The following is an 18,015-nucleotide window of genomic DNA, read 5'->3' as shown; positions in this document are numbered from 1 at the left end:
TAAAACAATATATCATCCGTAGTTATCAGACAGGCAAAGACTTGTTTTTGGATTGGTATGGTTCTAACCGATTATCGTTATGAAAGCATGAAGTCGCGCGTCGCTATAGAATTGAATTTTAATATACGGCGTGACAATGTCATTCTCGCTTGGAAAGGCTTTTATTCCTACACCTTTCCAACTAGATTGCCTCGCTACCTATTTGACAATATTACTTACATGTCACACCGAAAATTTTTGTCTGAATTTCACTTTTCATCACTTACATTCCATTTTCATTACAGCCATATTCCATTTCCTAATGCTACAAGGAAATTCAACATTTTTAGTTTCATTTAGTTCAGTAATAAAACCATGTAACATAGGAGTAATTAGGGCTGATTTTAAATTTACAAGTCAGTTCGATTCTCTTTCTACGATCGCAAACGCTTCGAAAACTAAAAAATGTATGGATATGACATTTGCTATCGACAGGCCACGTGATCAAGATCTGACATACCCATAAATTTTTCTAGTTTTCGAAGCGTTTGCGATAGTAGAAAGAGAATCGACGTGCCACATGGCTACAGGGGCAGAACTACATAAATAGTTCTTTCTTACAAGTTACTATCAAACAATATTAACAGCATTTAAAGTTATTTTCGTTTGAGTAATATGGTAAAATAAAAAATAAAATACATCTTTATTTCTTAAAAAATGCATTATACATATATTTTACGACACATGTCCAGCGTAAAACACAGCGGAAAACCAGCGATATAACAACTGTGTGTCAGTTTTATGATTTATCGTATCGGATATCATTACGTAGACAACGTTCGTAGCGTTTTTTTTTCGATGGCGCCGGTAAATAAATTGGATTTTTATATTTGAAAACTATTTAAAGCTTTTTTTATCTTTTTTTTATCTTTTCAAGTTAGCCCTTGACTACAATCTCACCTGATGGTAAGTGATGATACAATCTAAGATGGAAGCGGGCTAACTTGTTAGGAGGATGAAAATCCACACCCCTTACGGTTTCTACACGACATCGTACCGGAACGCTAAATCACTTGGCGGTACGTCTTTATCGGTAGGGTGGTAACTAGCCACGGCCAAAGCCTCGCACCAGCCAGACCTGGCCCAATTAAGAAAACTTCAATCGGCCCAGCCGGGGATATCACTGCGCCACGGAGGTCGAGCTTGAACATTTTGATCCTGTTCGTATAAAAAGTAATATTAGTTGTATTGATTTATAATCGAAGTTCTGTGAGAGCAAGAAATCATAATAATTAATGGCGCAGCGAGCGCGGGAAATGGCGGAAAGGGCGCAGCGCAGTCAGCCCTCGTCTGCGCACTGCACACCACCACGTCCTGCGCCAGCACCCACGCCATGCGCCGCAGCAGTGAGCACGCACGTCCCGCCAGCGACACGCACCATTAATTCTTACAGTCGAGGCGGGTAAAGGAGGGCTCCTGAGATGGCGGTGAGCAATGGCGCAGTAACCGCAGGCAATGGTGGCAAAGGCGCAGCGCAGTGAGCCCTCGTCTGCGCGCTACACGCCGCCACATCCTGCGCCAGCACCCACGCCATGCGCCGCAGCAGAGTGCCGGCCGCCAGCGAGCACGCGCGTCCTGCCAGCGACACGCACGACACGAACTCGTCACGTGCGCTGCGAGAACAGTATAAAGCAATTTTCGAATAACTGTTATTTTTTCTCTGAACCATCTTTGCAGCATATATGTTATTTATTTCTTTTTTAATGGGAATTATGCTAGTGAAACCGCGAATCATTAAAAGCCTGTGATTGAAAATGATTAATTTAATATTTTACCAGCAAAGTTCCGAGTTCTTATTGAAGTAAACGATTTGGTGCGAGCGCTCGGATATGTCACGCACGGCTAGCTGCAACTCGTCGACGCAGCGAGACCAATCCGGCGATACTATCGCCCAGCAACTCGTCTCCTTCAGAAAATCTAAACAAAGTAATCCAAATTTATTGTTTTGGTTAATTGTTGTGGATGAGAGAGGTAGGGAGAACCATTGTATAATTATGTGTATGTGTAAACTATTATTGTACACATTCTAGCCAAATGGCAGTAATCTTATGTCAGACGCTATAATAATAGTAGATAATATTAATTTCTGGGTTACGATAATGATAAAGTAATTACAGACGTCGGTACAGAGCAGAATACAGTGGCGCTTTACAGACCAATTACTAACTTATGGACTAATATCACACCAATCAATATTTTTTCTTTCCTTACACTACACCCAAATAAACATTTGAATCGTAATATAGTGTAATTTTTACACACTAATTATACAATACATAGTTTAGTCTGTTACACAGAGAATTCGATTACTTGATCGATCTTTTAATGTTCCGGCTATCGGGATCCCAGCATCAGGTTCATGACATGATGACCATTGTCATACCTCAGTATATACCCTTTCAATCAAAATAAGAATTATTCAAATCGGTTTAGGCGTCGTCGAGTAATCGCGTAACATCTGCCGTTAGTGGAGCTTTAAAGTGGCTGACAAAAGTTCTGGTCAATGAAAAGTGTCTGACACTTGAAAGAAAGAAAGAAAGAAAGATCTTTATTTTTAAGTAATGCCACATATCACATTAAATCTAAATTATAACATTATGGCTTAACGTCCACTCAAACAGTGGAGCACTAAAGAATGCCCTGTAATATGTGGCACAACCTAGAAAAAGGCCCCAACTCAGCATTTTGCCGCATACTTTCAATAAAAAAAGTATGCAGCACTGATTTTCAGTTAGGACCCAGTTCAGGTGCCGCCACGCACACAGTTCAACAGTTTACGTAAACTATTGAATACAATTATTAAGAACTAATTAAAACTAACTAGGTAGACACATTGATTTAAAAAAAAAAAAAAACAGAAAACTTAAACATAACGATGAAAAACAAAATTAATGATACAAATAAAAATTACCTGCAATATAATTATGTATACTTTTTTTTTTTTGTTAATAACTCTTTTTACTAATTTATAGATAACTAAATACTTGTTATTAAATATATAATGTAACAACATATTAAACATATAAATTCGATATTAATTGAAAATTAAATATATAAAAAAATAATACATAAACTATTAAATCATACCTTTATTATATAAATATATGTATATAAGTTATTAAAATGGTAGGTATCATAAAGCACTCAAGCTGCGCCGTCCTACATATTATATTATATAACAAAATAAATTAAAATTACAAAAATGAAAACTCCGCCACATGATCTTGGAATTCGAACTGTCTGTCAATAAGAAATCGTTTCAGCAGTTTTTTAAAAGTATATATGCTTTTGACTTTTTTTATTGGAGGGGGGATATTATTCCAACATTTAGTGGCGGAGTAGGTAAACGATCCTCTGAACGCGGCAGTACGATGAGGTGGAACACGAAACTGATTGCGACAGCTTCGATGACCCGTCCCACTCTCACCCACCCAATTTAATTTATTCAGAAGATATAATGGTTTACCTTGTTTTAACAAACCGAAAAGTAAACCAGCCAGATGTAATTTTCTTCTAGATCTCATTTTTAATAGTCTAGAATTATTCAGGTATGGTGTAATACGATTTCTTGGAGGAATATTAAAACAGAAGCGTGCACAAGAGTTTTGCACACGCTGTATGAGGCGCTTAGTTCTACAAAGAAGTCGGGGGCCAAAAACAATATCTGCATAATTAAGCTTCGAAAGGACTAATGCCTCAACTAGCTGAATACGCAGCTCCTGCGAGAGGTACATGCGGACCTTATAAATTACTTTTAGTCTATAGAAACAATTGCGTACCACCTCAGCCACATGCTGTTCAAATCTAAGCCCAGAGTCCATTAGCAAACCCAAATTACGCGCCTGAAGAACTCTTTCTAATCGGTTGCCTCTAATACATATGTTTAAAAGCTCAGGTTCAACATTACTTAATTGTTTATTCGAACCAAACAAAATGTACTTGGACTTAGAAGGATTGAGTACTAAAGAATTACTATCAGACCAATGTGAAATTCGGTCAAGGTCTTCATTAATTAATGCTACAGCGTCTTGAACCTTTTCGGGCCTACAAGAGTAATACAACTGTAAGTCGTCGGCATACAAGTGATACTTGCAATGTTTAATTTTTTTAATTATGTCCGCACAATATAAAATAAAAAGTAAGGGACCCAAAACAGAACCTTGCGGTACACCTCTGGAGACTACTGCTGCCGACGATCTGTACTTCCTTCCATCCTGATGCACTAATTCTACAGACTGTGTTCGATGACTTAAATAGCTATCAAACCATTTAACAGCATTAACATTAAACCCATAATAGGATAGTTTGGATAGCAGGAGTGCAATGTTGATACAGTCAAAAGCACGCGAAAAGTCTAGGAGTACAAGAATAGTGCACATCCCTTTATCTTGGGCAGAAAGAATATTATCAGTAACATCCAATAATGCCGTCACCGTTCCACGACCAGCCCTAAAACCAGATTGATGTTCAGGCAAAATTTGCTGCTTCTCAAGATAAGCCAATACTTGCGAATGTACTATCTTTTCCAGTATTTTAGAGAAACAGGGTAGAATGCTGATTGGCCGCAGGTCTTTTGATATAAGGGGGTCTGAAACTTTTGGTAGCGGACGAATTAATGCTGCTTTCCAACTATCTGGAAAGATAGAGGTTGTAATAGAAGCATTTACAATGTTTCTAATTGCATCCACACTATGTGGGAGGGTCATTAGAAGCATATCAAGTGAGATTTTATCGGCCCCTTCCGCATTTGAATGAAGTTTTTTAAGTATTTTTAATAAATCAATATCAGAAATAGTACAAAGGGAGAAAGCATTATTATAAAGAAAATTAAACTCAAAATAAGTGAGTAGAGAAAAAGAGGTAATGTTTGCCCCTGGAACGACAAGAAAGTGTGCATTTAATGCCTCGGCGTCAGAAAAATGTGCCGGTAATGAAAGAGATTTCTTAGGCAGGATGGTAGTCTTTAAATTACGCCACATCACCTTAGGATACTTAATTTTATTTATAATATAATTTTTAAAATAAGCGCTTTTCTCATTATGAATGGCTTCTATTACTAAATGTTTGTATTGATGGTAAAATATTTTATTAGACTCTGATTTAACTTTACACCATTGTGAATGTGCGTCGTCCCTTAAACTCATCATAAATTTTACGTTGTTCGTAATCCACGGATAGCAATGTTCCTTAATCAGTTTAGACCTGCTAGGAGCATGTTTATCAAATAATTCTAGGACCGAATTATTAAAATAAGAAACCATCTGATTAACACAACTTAAGGATGAAATATGGTTCCACGGAATATTCCCAAGATCTTTATTAAAATTATCTAGGCACACACTCTTAAGTGGTCTATACTCAATAAACTTAGGCGAGATTTTGTCTCTTTTAATATTCAAAATACAATCAAGGAATGCATGATTGCCTAATGAAGGAATACGACTCACATTAACATTTTTAACTTGAAGATTAGTCGATATGGTGTCTATTAACGTCTCACTAGTATCGGTAAAATGCGTTGGAGAAGATATTAGTTGTGTTAAATGTAAGTAGTTAAAAAAAGTGTTTAGTTTAATGGTTTTTAGATCATTTGTATTTAATAAATTTGTATTAAAATCCCCCAACAAGATAACGTCATCGTAGCTCGACAAAGATTGAATACTATCTGTCAAAACATCCAAAAATAAATCAATATTCAACCATTGGGGTCTATACGCAGTACCTATAGCAATTTTACGAGTGTTTACACTTAGACTAACCCACATTTGTTCCACTGTTTCATGCCGGGGAAAAATACATGTTTTGTACCTGAGACCTTTTTTTATATAAAATGCAACGCCTCCGCCGCGACCATCGCGCACAGTGACAGGGCGCGGAATATGCAACAGTTTATACCCAGGCACCGAAGGAGCTCGACCTTCTTCACCAGCACGTAGCCATGTTTCATTAATAGCCATGATATCGACCTGGAAACGGTCCATAGCTACCACGAACTCATCGTGCTTTGAGCCAAGAGACCCAGCGTTAAGAAATCCAATTTTTAAAAATTTATTACTATTGAATTTTAAAATTATAAACATATAGTAGGTATTTACGTGTGTAATAGATTATTATATAAGTTATTGAATGCAGTATAGTAGTGTAAGATATATCCATTAAATAAATTGTTAATTTTACAACATCATACTTACTAATAATACTCATAATAAGATATAATATTGCTTTTAAATAATTATTATAAAAGGTATAAAACAAAATCAATGTAAAAACATTTTTAAACGCTAGTAAAATTACAAAAAGAAATAAATTAAGATACATTGCAAGGTCAAAGTAAAAAGGTTGCTGGCAGGTAGGCAATATAAAAGTATAGCAGAATTTAATGAAACACTTAAAATGTAGTCTAATCATACAATACAAAATTAAGGCAATGAAAAAAATCTACTAATATCATCGTCTGACCGAACCCGATACACAGGCGCAGTGCTACTCTTACGTATAAAAATACGGCCTTCTTTTGTCCACACGAACTTCCAATTTCTCTTACGACTTTCTTCACGGGCCTTGTAAAATAACAGTCTATTCGTCCGCGTCAAGTGCTCATTAACATAGAAGCGTCGCGGCTCAGCACCCGACACTACCCCCGATGAGTCAGCGCCGCGGCGGACTCGCGCCGCTCGCAGCAAGTGGTCACGCACCGCGCGCCGAGCGAGACGCACGACCACGGTTCGCGGCCGCTGCTGCACCGCGCCGTCCGCGCCCTCCACCGCCGCGCGCCGCGGGCCCGAGCGCTGCGCCGAGACTATGTCCCGATCGTCAATCTCTACACCCAGTTTTCTGGACAATAGACTTGTTAAATTAAGTAAATTTTCTCCCGGAAGCTCCTGTAATCCGGAAATTTCAACATCGTTCAACAGGAGCTCCTGGTCTCTTTCATTAATCTGATCTTGCAGCTTAGCTAACATGTTTAAATCATCCCCTCCTGAAGAATCACGAGACCGAGATTGTTCCTCAAGCTGCGACAACCTGTCCTCAACATTATCCATTCTGCTCTTGTACTCTGATAAGGTGACATTAAGTTGCGCAATCTCATTCCTGAAACTGGCCATTTCAGATCTCAAAAGCCTGAGCTCGACTACGATACTGTTTGTCGATTCAACGTCCGTCGTATTACCAACTAAATTCATATGGCCCACAGGAGATGAGGCAAATGGCTGATCATTCATAGTTTGTTGAGGTTTTGGTGAATCTATGGGTACAGAGGAGCTTGCAGCAGGTTTAGGCTTACATTTATTACATGGCAAGCAAACCCACTTTTTCGGAACATTCCCAGTAGGGCTCAGTTTTGCACATTCACGATGATATATCGAAGTGCATTTAAGACACTTAGCGCCCTCTGCTGAACTTACGAATCGACCGCAATGAGTACAGTTTTTAGCCATGACGCTGTGATCCAAACTGTTCACTGTACAAAGAGTACAGTAACACCACTGTAAGATGGCGCCACTTTATAATTGAATATTGATTAAAAATAAATAAAGTTAAATCCAGTCCAGGTAAATCTCGCTGCGGCACGACACGATGACAAAATTATAATAATAATGTTCATAAATAGTAAATCGCGAGTGTGTAACACTGAAGTGTCAATATCGCAACGTTGACGGTACGCAAATAAATAAACAGCTGTTTGCTGCCACGATCAGCTGATTTTAATAATTGTATTAAAAGTATTATCGCTATTCCGCTACAAACGTTTATGCACATCCACTAAACACAGCTAAACACTTTAAAACAGTTTTGTAGAACACAACATAACGTTTACTATTTTTAAATTGTAAATAACAGGGACAGTAATGTATGTCGAACTACGTCCGTGACGTGACCCTCAAAATGCAACTTTTGATACTGATTCAGAATAATATCCTTCAATATATAAAAATCAACCAAATTCAACATTTTTTCAATTACTTTTCTCACCTGATACATGCCAAGGTGTCACAGAGCAAATCTCCACAAAGACCTCCCCTCCTTGCGTCACATTCCTCATTACTGAGGGTCGCGACCCCTAACACAAGCTTGCTCCTTAACGATATCGCGACATGTGGCTCGGCTTTTCGCAACTTGTAGAGCCTCGTGTACTCGTGCCTCGTGTGCCTCCACAAAGACGCAGATATTTAAAGCACATGAGACGCTACTGAAAACCTAAGGTTTCATCTTTGTGAAAATAAGCTATGTCAGATAGCGCTAAGATCTTACTCTATTATGTATCTAGTCTGTGCAGAGGTTGCACAGTAGGTACCTGAAGTTATACGTATTTAACTTCAACTTTACATTTACCTTCTGCAAAATGAATTTGTAATGTAACCTTCTGGTGATGTCTTAAACCCTCTTTCTACTGTATATTAGATACTTAATTAACAAATCAAACTGTAACCAAAATAAGAGCCTAGAATGGCAAAGAAAGGCGTTGAGTGGAGTCACGGGCTTGTGATCGTTGTATGTAGGGTTAAAGGCGCCTTTGACAGTTAATTAACACTCCCCTTTTGTAAGAAATATTTTCCCTTCATTTGGGTCCCCAAATAATTTTGGTACAGGGTCCCTCCATGGTATGCTACGTCACTGGATAATCACTAGCACACAATAATAAATTGATATCAACTTTTGAAAGGGTGCGTTCCCTAAAATAGAAAAGCTAGAAGTCGTTTTAGAAATTCCATGATATCCAGGTTTATAATTATTAGGTAAGTACTACATAAATGAAATATTTTATTTTTAAATGAAAACTTTTGCTTTGCCATTTCACAACAATATCTAACATGAAATGTATTTCAGCGTAGAGACCATCCTACACTCGTTTCTAAGTTTAACTTTTATGCATATATTTTTGATGTAAAGATATAATTTTTGCTTTGTCATTCTACAATGCATGCCTTTCTCTACACTCTACAACTCTATGGAATTCCTACTTCACAGTGAGCGTTACATTTGTTAGATTTTAAAACAAAAACAACTAAATAAAATGCAGATTTAAAGAAATGGCAAAATTTTGGAAATGCGCCAGGAAAAACTTATCCGTTATGAATTGAAATATGCTTTGGGTCAGCTAAGATAATGCGAAAACCCGCATCGTGGCAATATATTACAGTAAAACTTTTATTTTGTGTTTTAAGCAAGCATTTAGTGAACTTCGTAGAACCTTGATTTCATTTTCGAAATAGTAATGCGACTTCCTGGCCCAAATAAGATTAAAAAGAAATCCGTTTTTGTGTTGACCTCTCTGATGCCGTTGCCTTTATTAGTGCATTTCGTATTTGGTTTCCTATTTTTCTGGGCCACATATCTCTCTCACTGTCTATGGTTTTTGTAGCTCTGGGATCATAGATATAGCATAAGTCTTTCTGCCATCACGGTCTATGGTTTTTGTAGCTCTAGGATCATAGATATTCTATTATATTATAGAGCATAAGTCTTTCTGCTATGGAATAATAAGTAATTAAAATTTTACACCTATAGAAATATACTAATTATGTAAATCAATAGTTACTTCATTAGTCCTATTTTCTGTTCTGCTTGAGATCGTGAGGTTTCAGGTTCGAGTCCAATATAAACTTACATGCAACCGACGACATTTCGTGTAGAGAAATAGACAAATTTCAACCAATCCAGAATTTAATAAAAGCAGAATTGACATTGTCTATATCTGAATTTGTATTGTATATACATATAGGTATATTAATTTGGGATTTGACAAAGCATTGTACATAATTATATTCAGTAAAGGTCGTGATAGCCTGTAATTAGTTGTGCATTGTAATTAACCTTTACATTTATTTGTAATAATATTAATATGTGCTATAGCTGTTGGTAATCCTATAAAATAAATAAATTTGGTCTATTGCGAGTAAGTAAGGTTTCATTAAAACACAAATAATACGATTAAATAGGCAAACATTAAAATAAATTAACTAAATCTATATAATTAAAATAAATTAAAACGAATACTTAAAAATACTTATTAATTTTGTCGCCCTTGGTAGGGTGGATCACGCAGGCAGAATTTTCGCGTTGAATTGCAATTTAATTATCAATTGCGTCGCGGGATAAAGCTGCCTGCCCGATGGTAGCCTGTTGCCTCCCAGAAGCGTTTGCTGATCTCCTTGTGAAGAGTTTGGGCCCTCCTGCACCACCGACCTAAATGGAGAATCAAGGGTAAAACCTTACCTCTACGTAGAGCTGTGTCATTAGTGCAAAGGAATCGCATGAGAGCCCTCGCCCCTCCGATCTGCTGCTGCACCAGCTTCTGCCCATCGGTGGGCAGGCAGCGCTTGATCCATGTGTCCATGCACGACATTCCGGTGTGGTAAGCTCTGTGTACCAAGTCGAACAGATATTAGAATAATTGGACAAGCGCGAGTTTTAGTCGCCCACCGAGGGTTCCGTACAAATTTATAGGTAGGTGTTTGATTACGTACTTTAAGTAAAGATTATGTCTTTTATGATTTAATCACAAATGTATTACTTCAGAATCTAATTAAATAAAAGCGAAAGCTCAGTTCACGCTTAGCTATAAGCAGTTAAAAAAACAGTTTATTTAAAATCACTGACAGACACTTCACATCATGAAATCTTAAAAACCGCATGACGTAGAAAGATGACGACAGATGGGTAGCTCATAATATTGCAGGAATTTTCGCCGGACGGAAGATTGGTTTAAGGAAGTCTAAGGGCGCACGAAGTCGCGGGCGCCAGTGTAGTATAAGATGGTATTACTGCCAAATTTCATAGTTCTAGGTTAACGTTAACAAAAAGTAAAATTTGATAACCTTCAGACTGTCAAATATAAGTTTTTTGCGGTTTATACGACCGTATCTATTTTTTTTACGATAAATTAAAATTTGAATTTTTCAAAACTTCAACGGATTTTAAACCTGAGGTTTTAATTTCATCTCGGTACCTTAGAAGGGCCTTGACAGATAGACGCACAGCAAAATGATCCTATTAGGATTTCATTTTTAAGTACTGAACCCTAAAAACATTATGCTTTTCTAATCCGACAGCGTTAAAGAAAAGAAAAGTACACAGCTATCTTTAAAAAATAAAATCAATGGCAGCCTTGTCGGTTCGACCTACGTCTATTGAATTCGCTTGAATTGTTTTGCAGAGTAAATCAAGCCATGCTGAATAAACGTAGGCTGTTTATAGCATCACAATAAAGCTTTAGGTCATGCAAATGAAAGAACTCTACTACCAGTGGAATTCTTTGTACATTGAACAATTTAAAATATTTATACTTATTATGTTTTTTTTTTAATACATTTAAAAATACAATTCATGCGATGCGGTGCTGACTATAGGAAGTCATGAGAAGAGGTGGTTTTAAATAATGCAAGCGATTTTTTTCCTATGAGGATAATATTGATTAAATTTACTATATTAGCTGACGCCACGCGGTTTCAGCCGCATGTTTTCCTCCCCCGTAGGAATATTATAGGATAATATTAATATGTAGTTTATAGCCTTCCTCGATAATTGGGCTATCTAACACTGAAAGAGTTTTTCAAATCGGACCAGTAGTTCCTGAGATTAGCGCGTTCAAGCAAACAAACGAACTCTTCAGCTTTATAATATTAGTAGGTATAGATAACTGAGGGCTTTTTCTTACAGAATGTCCTCTTTTTAGGGTTCCGTACCCAAAAATAAAACTGGATCCTATTACTAAAACTTCGCTGTCTGTTCGTATGTCCTGTCCGTCGGTCCGTCAGTCACTGCATTGTATCCCATGAACCGTGATACTTAGACAGTTGAAGGTAGGGTTTCACTGAGAAGGTATTTTTATAACAAGAAAAACTTTAAAACAGGATAAATTAAGGCGAATATCTAAGGGAGCTCCAATACAAACGTAATATTTTGACCGTTTTTATATATAACTAGCGGACCCGGTCAAACTTCGCTTTGTTTTATGCACACTTCTTCCTTATCCCTACTCCTACCCCTACCCTACCCCTGAATTCATTTGTTACGAAAAATGTGATAAAGAACCGCTCGACCGATTTTGTGCAAACTTCACTTAAACCATCTACTAAAGTTTGTCTGAAAAAAGCCTAAACATTGGTTTAGATAGGTGAGCCCGTTCTTGAGTATTAGTTAGAATTCGATTTCAAAATAACTATGTTTTATCAAGTGCTTATTAGACTCGTTTTAAAATTTATGTCTGTCTGGCTATTTGTCCGGGCTAATCTAGAAGGTTGGAACGGCTGAACCGATTTTAACGAGACATTCACTGATAGGTAGAGGAGGTCATAAAGCAACATATACTTTTTATTTCGGAAAAATCCATGGTTACTGGGGTATTTATGAAAAACTAAATATTGTTTTAGCTATTCAGTTTTCAATATACCTTTGAAAAAATCAAAGCGAATTCCCAATCGAATCGAATGATGCGTTCCAGCAGGCTAAATCTTAGTGATTTAGCCTTTGATGTATGTTAGTTGACATATACGAAATGGAGATTCAAGATCAATGGAGATGACAACCCTTTGTGGAAATACAGTAGGCAAATGACATTTCTCAGTTGATTTGATGTTTAGTGTTGTCAGTGTCTAGGGTTGTCAGCCCCTGCAATTTGTAAAGTTACATTTCCATGGCATCATTACATTTTTTGGCATCCCATAGAAATAAAGTTCAAATTCGAAAAAAATAGTTATAGGCAAATATTCGTTGACGAGTGTTAAATAGCTGTACAGTTCGCGCGGCGAGAGTTTGGCTTTGACCTTCGGATGGAGGGGATTACTGCGCATGGGTACTGTCACGCACACAATACTTTTCCTTTTTTATGTACCAGGTTGGATATTTGAGTGGGTCAAAATTCATGTATAGTGATAATAATGCTAGAAAATAATACGAAGTAGATAAACTTCTTCATTTATTAAAACTATTGATAGTTATTTTACATATTTAAAATGTTTATACAGAGACAGCAATGAAAATTCTAAATAATTGTTTTTAATAAAATTATTTATTCCAAGATACATGTAAAATTGGTACATAAGAACAAAAGAAAACTTAAAATAATTATTAAATACAGTGTGTCCCTGGATAATCTGCAACACCAAAAGGGGGTAATATTAATATTTAACAAAAAAACTTAAACAAACAAACTCAACAAATAATAACAATCGACAACAATTAACGAAAATAGCAATTCATTTGTGAACGTGATTGTACAACAGGAGTGCGCGGTACGTCGTTTCGGTGCGAGAGGCAGGTAACGACTGGAGCGCCAATCAGAGCACCGCGCACCCGCCCCGCACCCCGCTAATGCCCGTTGATACCCAATTTCTGATTTCTGCGCAATAACGGTCAAAGCCAAACTCTCGCCGCGCGAACTGTATCACACCCCAGGTCAGCTACTTTTTTTTTCCTGAGGATCCCTTCTAGACTTCTGCCAATTTCGGCAGGGCGTGTCCGATTCGCACGGACTAAACGACCTCCTCTTGACTCCGGAGTCAGCATGGCATTGCGACGCATAAGAAGGCTCAGAGTCACACAGCGGGCGATGGAACGAGCTATGTTAGGAGTATCTCTGCGTGATCAAATCAGAAATGAGGACAACCCACCACCTCCCATGGCCCTTTCAACCTACTATCGGTAATTTGGGTCGAATCGAGGGAGGGCGAACCCGGTATTTGCTCTTTGCGTGTTCCCGGGACGCCTTCTTGACTCCCTACAAGTTATTTTCTCTTTTCGCTCCTTGTCCCTTGATCAGAAATGAGGAGATCCGCAGAAGAACCAAAGTCACCGACATAGCTCAACAAGTTGCAAAGCTGAAGTGGCAATGGGCGGGGCACATAGTTCAAAGAGCCAATGGACGATGGGGTCTCAAAGACCCCGGAGTCAGCATGGCATTGCGACGCATTTCTTCATGCCAGACCCGACGTCGGTCAGCTACTAATAAATAAAAAAATAATTTTACTTCAACAGTATAACTTACAAGCAGTGTGCATCCAGCTCCTCCTTGGTCCGCGGCAGCCCGACAGGAGTTCGCGGCGTGGACTCCACGCATTTCTTCAGCTCACTCGCGTCGCAGCTATCTTCGTTTAGCTGAGCACCACCGCCGTCTAAAGAATATAGGGTTCTTTTGAGATACAGTTTTTTTATTGAGAAACTATCGGACGACCTCGATTTCGTCCGCCTGGAATTTAGCTTAGCACAAAAATCCCGCGAGAACCAAGAGTAGCCTATGTATTAATACAGGGTATTAATTAACCTATCTGGCAACACGCGTGTGAGGTAGTACCCTAATAATCCCTAAATAGCGTATACCTACCCTAAATATCGTAATCCACCACGAAAATCATAGAGACAGCGAAGGGTCATATAATTGAAAAAGTTTTCGTGTTTCAGTACCTCAAGGTTAAACTTTTTCGCTATGTAACTAGTTTTCGGTCAACTAAAAGTCTCCAAGTCTTGTTACAGACAGATTTTGTATCGGGGAAGATTTTATTGATTGATTGATTACTTAATGTAATATTTATAGTTTATCTAACCATGCGAAAACTTGGATGAAAGGATAGATATTTGTTACTAACTCACGAAATAATAGATAATAAGATCTGGAAGAATTTTTGCGAGACAGATTATAGTTTGACAGAGCATATACAGGTTACTTTTATACCGATATAACCGCGGCTAAGCCGCGGGATGCAGGTTGTATTAAATACATTAAAATGATTTTCCGGCTAAGAAAATCTCTGGGCGCAGTTGTTTCTAACTAATACCTAATGAATAAGTAGGTCTGTTGAGATACTGGTATGGAAATCAAATAATTAGCGTAAAGCGTAAAATGAGGCGACATCTATCATCAATAGTTATAAATTAGAATGCGGCGTTCGCCAGGGTAGTATTACCTCTCCGTATCTATTTAATATTTATATCAACAGTTTGATAGAAAAACTGAGAGCTACGAAAGTCGGAAGTCACATTGGAGGTACTTGTTTTAACAGTCTTAGTTATACGGATGACATGGTAATTTTCAGCTCCTCTATCAAAGGCCTAAGAAAACTAATTTCAGTGTGTGAGCATTATGATAATGGCCACGGACTGAAATTTAATGTAAAAAAGTCTGAAATGATGGTATTCCGCGCAGGCAAAGGTCCGGAGAGGATATCAGAAGTAACATTGAATGAGACAGCGTTCGCGTTGTATCAAATTTTAATATCTGGGACATATACTCGATAAAAACCGAGGGACGACTGTGACATTGAGAGGGAAAGGAGAGCACTTTCGATTCGATGTAACATGCTTGCATTTCGTATCTTGATAGGTCTGTCTAGGTTTTGCTCTGGCATGTTTGCCGTGTCGTCTCTGCCTGACTTTTATGCTGTTATAAGAACACGCGTGGCTTCTTTCTGGGGAGACTCCGAACAGCGCGTAACAGTATCTTCAGGACAGTTTGTGACGGGATGCCCAGCCCTTTGTTTACTTGGCTATCTGTGCATCAAGAAAATAATAAAAAATGGTTTTATACTCCAGACTAGAATGACGCCTGGGAAGAATCTTACTAACCTAACCTAACCTAACCTAACCTAACCTAACCTAACCTAACCTAACCTAACCTAACCTAACCTTCCCAGTTAGCATGTAGGTTTTATATTTATATTTGTATTATTATTAATAATTAATTATATATTATTATGTATACTGGGTGCTACCTTTATTAAAAATTATTATATTATTATTATAAATGTTAGAAAACGATGAGCATAATAATATAAATATAATAATAATATTACGAACTAGTGGACGCCCGCGACTTCGTCCGCGTGGAATTCAGTTTTTCACAAATCCCGCGGGAACCATGGATTTTTCCGGGATGAGCCTATGTGTTAATCCAGACTACAATCTATCTCTACTTCAAATTTTAGGTGATTTGGTTCAGTAACCGAGACGTGATCTTTCTCTTCGTGTTACTCTTGTAATAAAAATTCATACCATATAAAATCATCAATTTTCGCAAATCTCGTGAATTTATGGATTTTTTCATGATAAAAAGTAGCCTATGTGTTAATCCAAAATAAAATCTATTTCTATTCTAATCAGCCAAATTGCTTGAGTAGTAGCGGTGTTAAAAAGTAACAAACATCCAAACAAAAAAAAACATTCATACAGCCGAACGTAGAACCTCCTCCTTTTTGGAAGTCGGTTAAAAATACATCCATACAAACTTTCGCGTTTATAAAATTAATAGGATGTTAAATAAGTAAGCAAGTGATAATAATTTGAATAGAAGTATTAGCATTTTATAGAGCTTCGTTATAACGCAATACTTTCTCCGATCGTCTTCCTGGAAATAAGGCTAAAAGAATAACACTTTTTCTATTTCTAGACATAAGAAATAAATTAGTTTTGTTTCAGAGTAGATTGACTTATTAATATAATATTATTCTTGTAATAATAATATTATGTTTTATCATGATCCCGGTAGGAGCACCTATTTTATTTTAAATATTAACAAATTAAATGAAAAGTACTTATAAACATTTTTTTGGGACATCTTTACTTACTTAAATAAATATGAACAAATAAATATAAAAACAATTAGGTTAATTATATAGATGTTAGTGAATTACAAGGGTGTTTGAGTATAAATTGACGTGCATTTTATGTTAATGTTATAAAAAAATAAATTAACATAACTTATATATTAACATAACAATCAAAGCATAAAAATATTACATTATATTACTTACAGCACTTATAAGTAAATAATACTTTGTCCTTGTTCGCATAACAAAAGATTGTAAAGAATCTGATGGTATCTCTTTTGGGAAATCACAAAATAACTCTCGTTCCGTTTTTTTTACTGCCGACAAATAGCTTCACAGTTCACTGAAACTGTCATTAAGCCCCTCGAGACACTTGCTTTTCAGACGGATCACTCTAAGAGACATTAATTGATCATTATCAACTCATATTTGGCTCATTGCTGAGCTCGAGTTAGGCAAATAATCCACCAATCCACCACGCTGGCCCATTGCGGATTGGCAGACTTCACACACGCAGTGAATTAAAAAAAATCTCTGGTATCCAGGTTTCCTCACGATGTTTTCCTTCACCGTTTGAGACACTATTTATTACTGTTATTGTATTATAAAATAATTAATTATGGTATCAATTTATGTAATTATAATTTATCAATTGTTATGTAATAATTAAAATTTTGTGTATCTGTTCCAGGCTAATATTTCTTTTTATTACTTTTATAGAGCCAATACAACAACAATTACCCAACAGTTATTTAAGTATTTTTTACCCAACGGGTATTTAAGTAATTTACATAAGTAATTTAGCCTATCTTTTATTATTTTTAAGTATTTTTACAATGCATTATGATAAATTATACATATATTTTTTAATTTAGTATTCTTAAAAACTAAGTGACAAATAAGAAACTTTGCAAGTATTCTCATAAGATTTCATATTGAAACATTACTTCAAATATAATGAATGTGTAAAAAACTACTTTAAATCTATGCACAACGTACATAGACTTAAAGTTAAGTTTCCAAAAATGTAAGCATCTATAGAACTTACTTGCGATGAATACAAGGCCCAGTATTAAGAAAAACATGTTTATTGTTTAGTCTCTTTCTAAGCACTTCACTTACAAATATAATAGTCACGAAAACATAGTAATCAAGTAAACTATTATAAAACTTCAGCGTAGCGTAACCAACGTAAATACTCGTATGCCAAAAAATGTGATGTTACGTCCATCCAAGACTGACTCTCCCGATAAACTAGCGAGCGATCCGAGCGGGGCTGGAAGAAAAATCTTCGTTTTATAAATTAAGAGTAAATACTTCATTAATGAAGTTGAAAAATTGCATTGATGAAGTTTTCGTTAACTGCTTACGTTATTTTTGATTTTGAATCATTTAGGTATTTTATATTAGTTACGTAAAATACCCTGATACCGTG

The 18,015-nt window shown here is 36.7% G+C and overlaps 1 protein-coding gene across 1 annotated transcript; it reads right to left on the bottom strand.

Annotated features, from left to right (window-relative positions):
• Positions 1-294: 294 nt before the first annotated feature.
• Positions 295-17,748, bottom strand: LOC112043074 (uncharacterized). Its single transcript, XM_024078338.2, has 5 exons — positions 17,629-17,748; positions 14,027-14,153; positions 10,258-10,403; positions 1,815-1,956; positions 295-1,652 (listed from the first exon to the last, which is right to left on the bottom strand). The coding sequence occupies exons 1-5, from the start codon at positions 17,663-17,665 to the stop codon at positions 1,427-1,429; spliced, it is 678 nt and encodes a 225-aa protein (XP_023934106.2). The 5' UTR covers positions 17,666-17,748; the 3' UTR covers positions 295-1,426.
• Positions 17,749-18,015: the final 267 nt, after the last annotated feature.

The sequence above is a fragment of the Bicyclus anynana genome, chromosome 13 (genome assembly GCF_947172395.1).
Source record: "Bicyclus anynana chromosome 13, ilBicAnyn1.1, whole genome shotgun sequence".
NCBI classification, from domain to species: Eukaryota; Metazoa; Arthropoda; class Insecta; order Lepidoptera; family Nymphalidae; genus Bicyclus; species Bicyclus anynana.
This window is presented reverse-complemented; position numbering and strand designations above follow the sequence as displayed.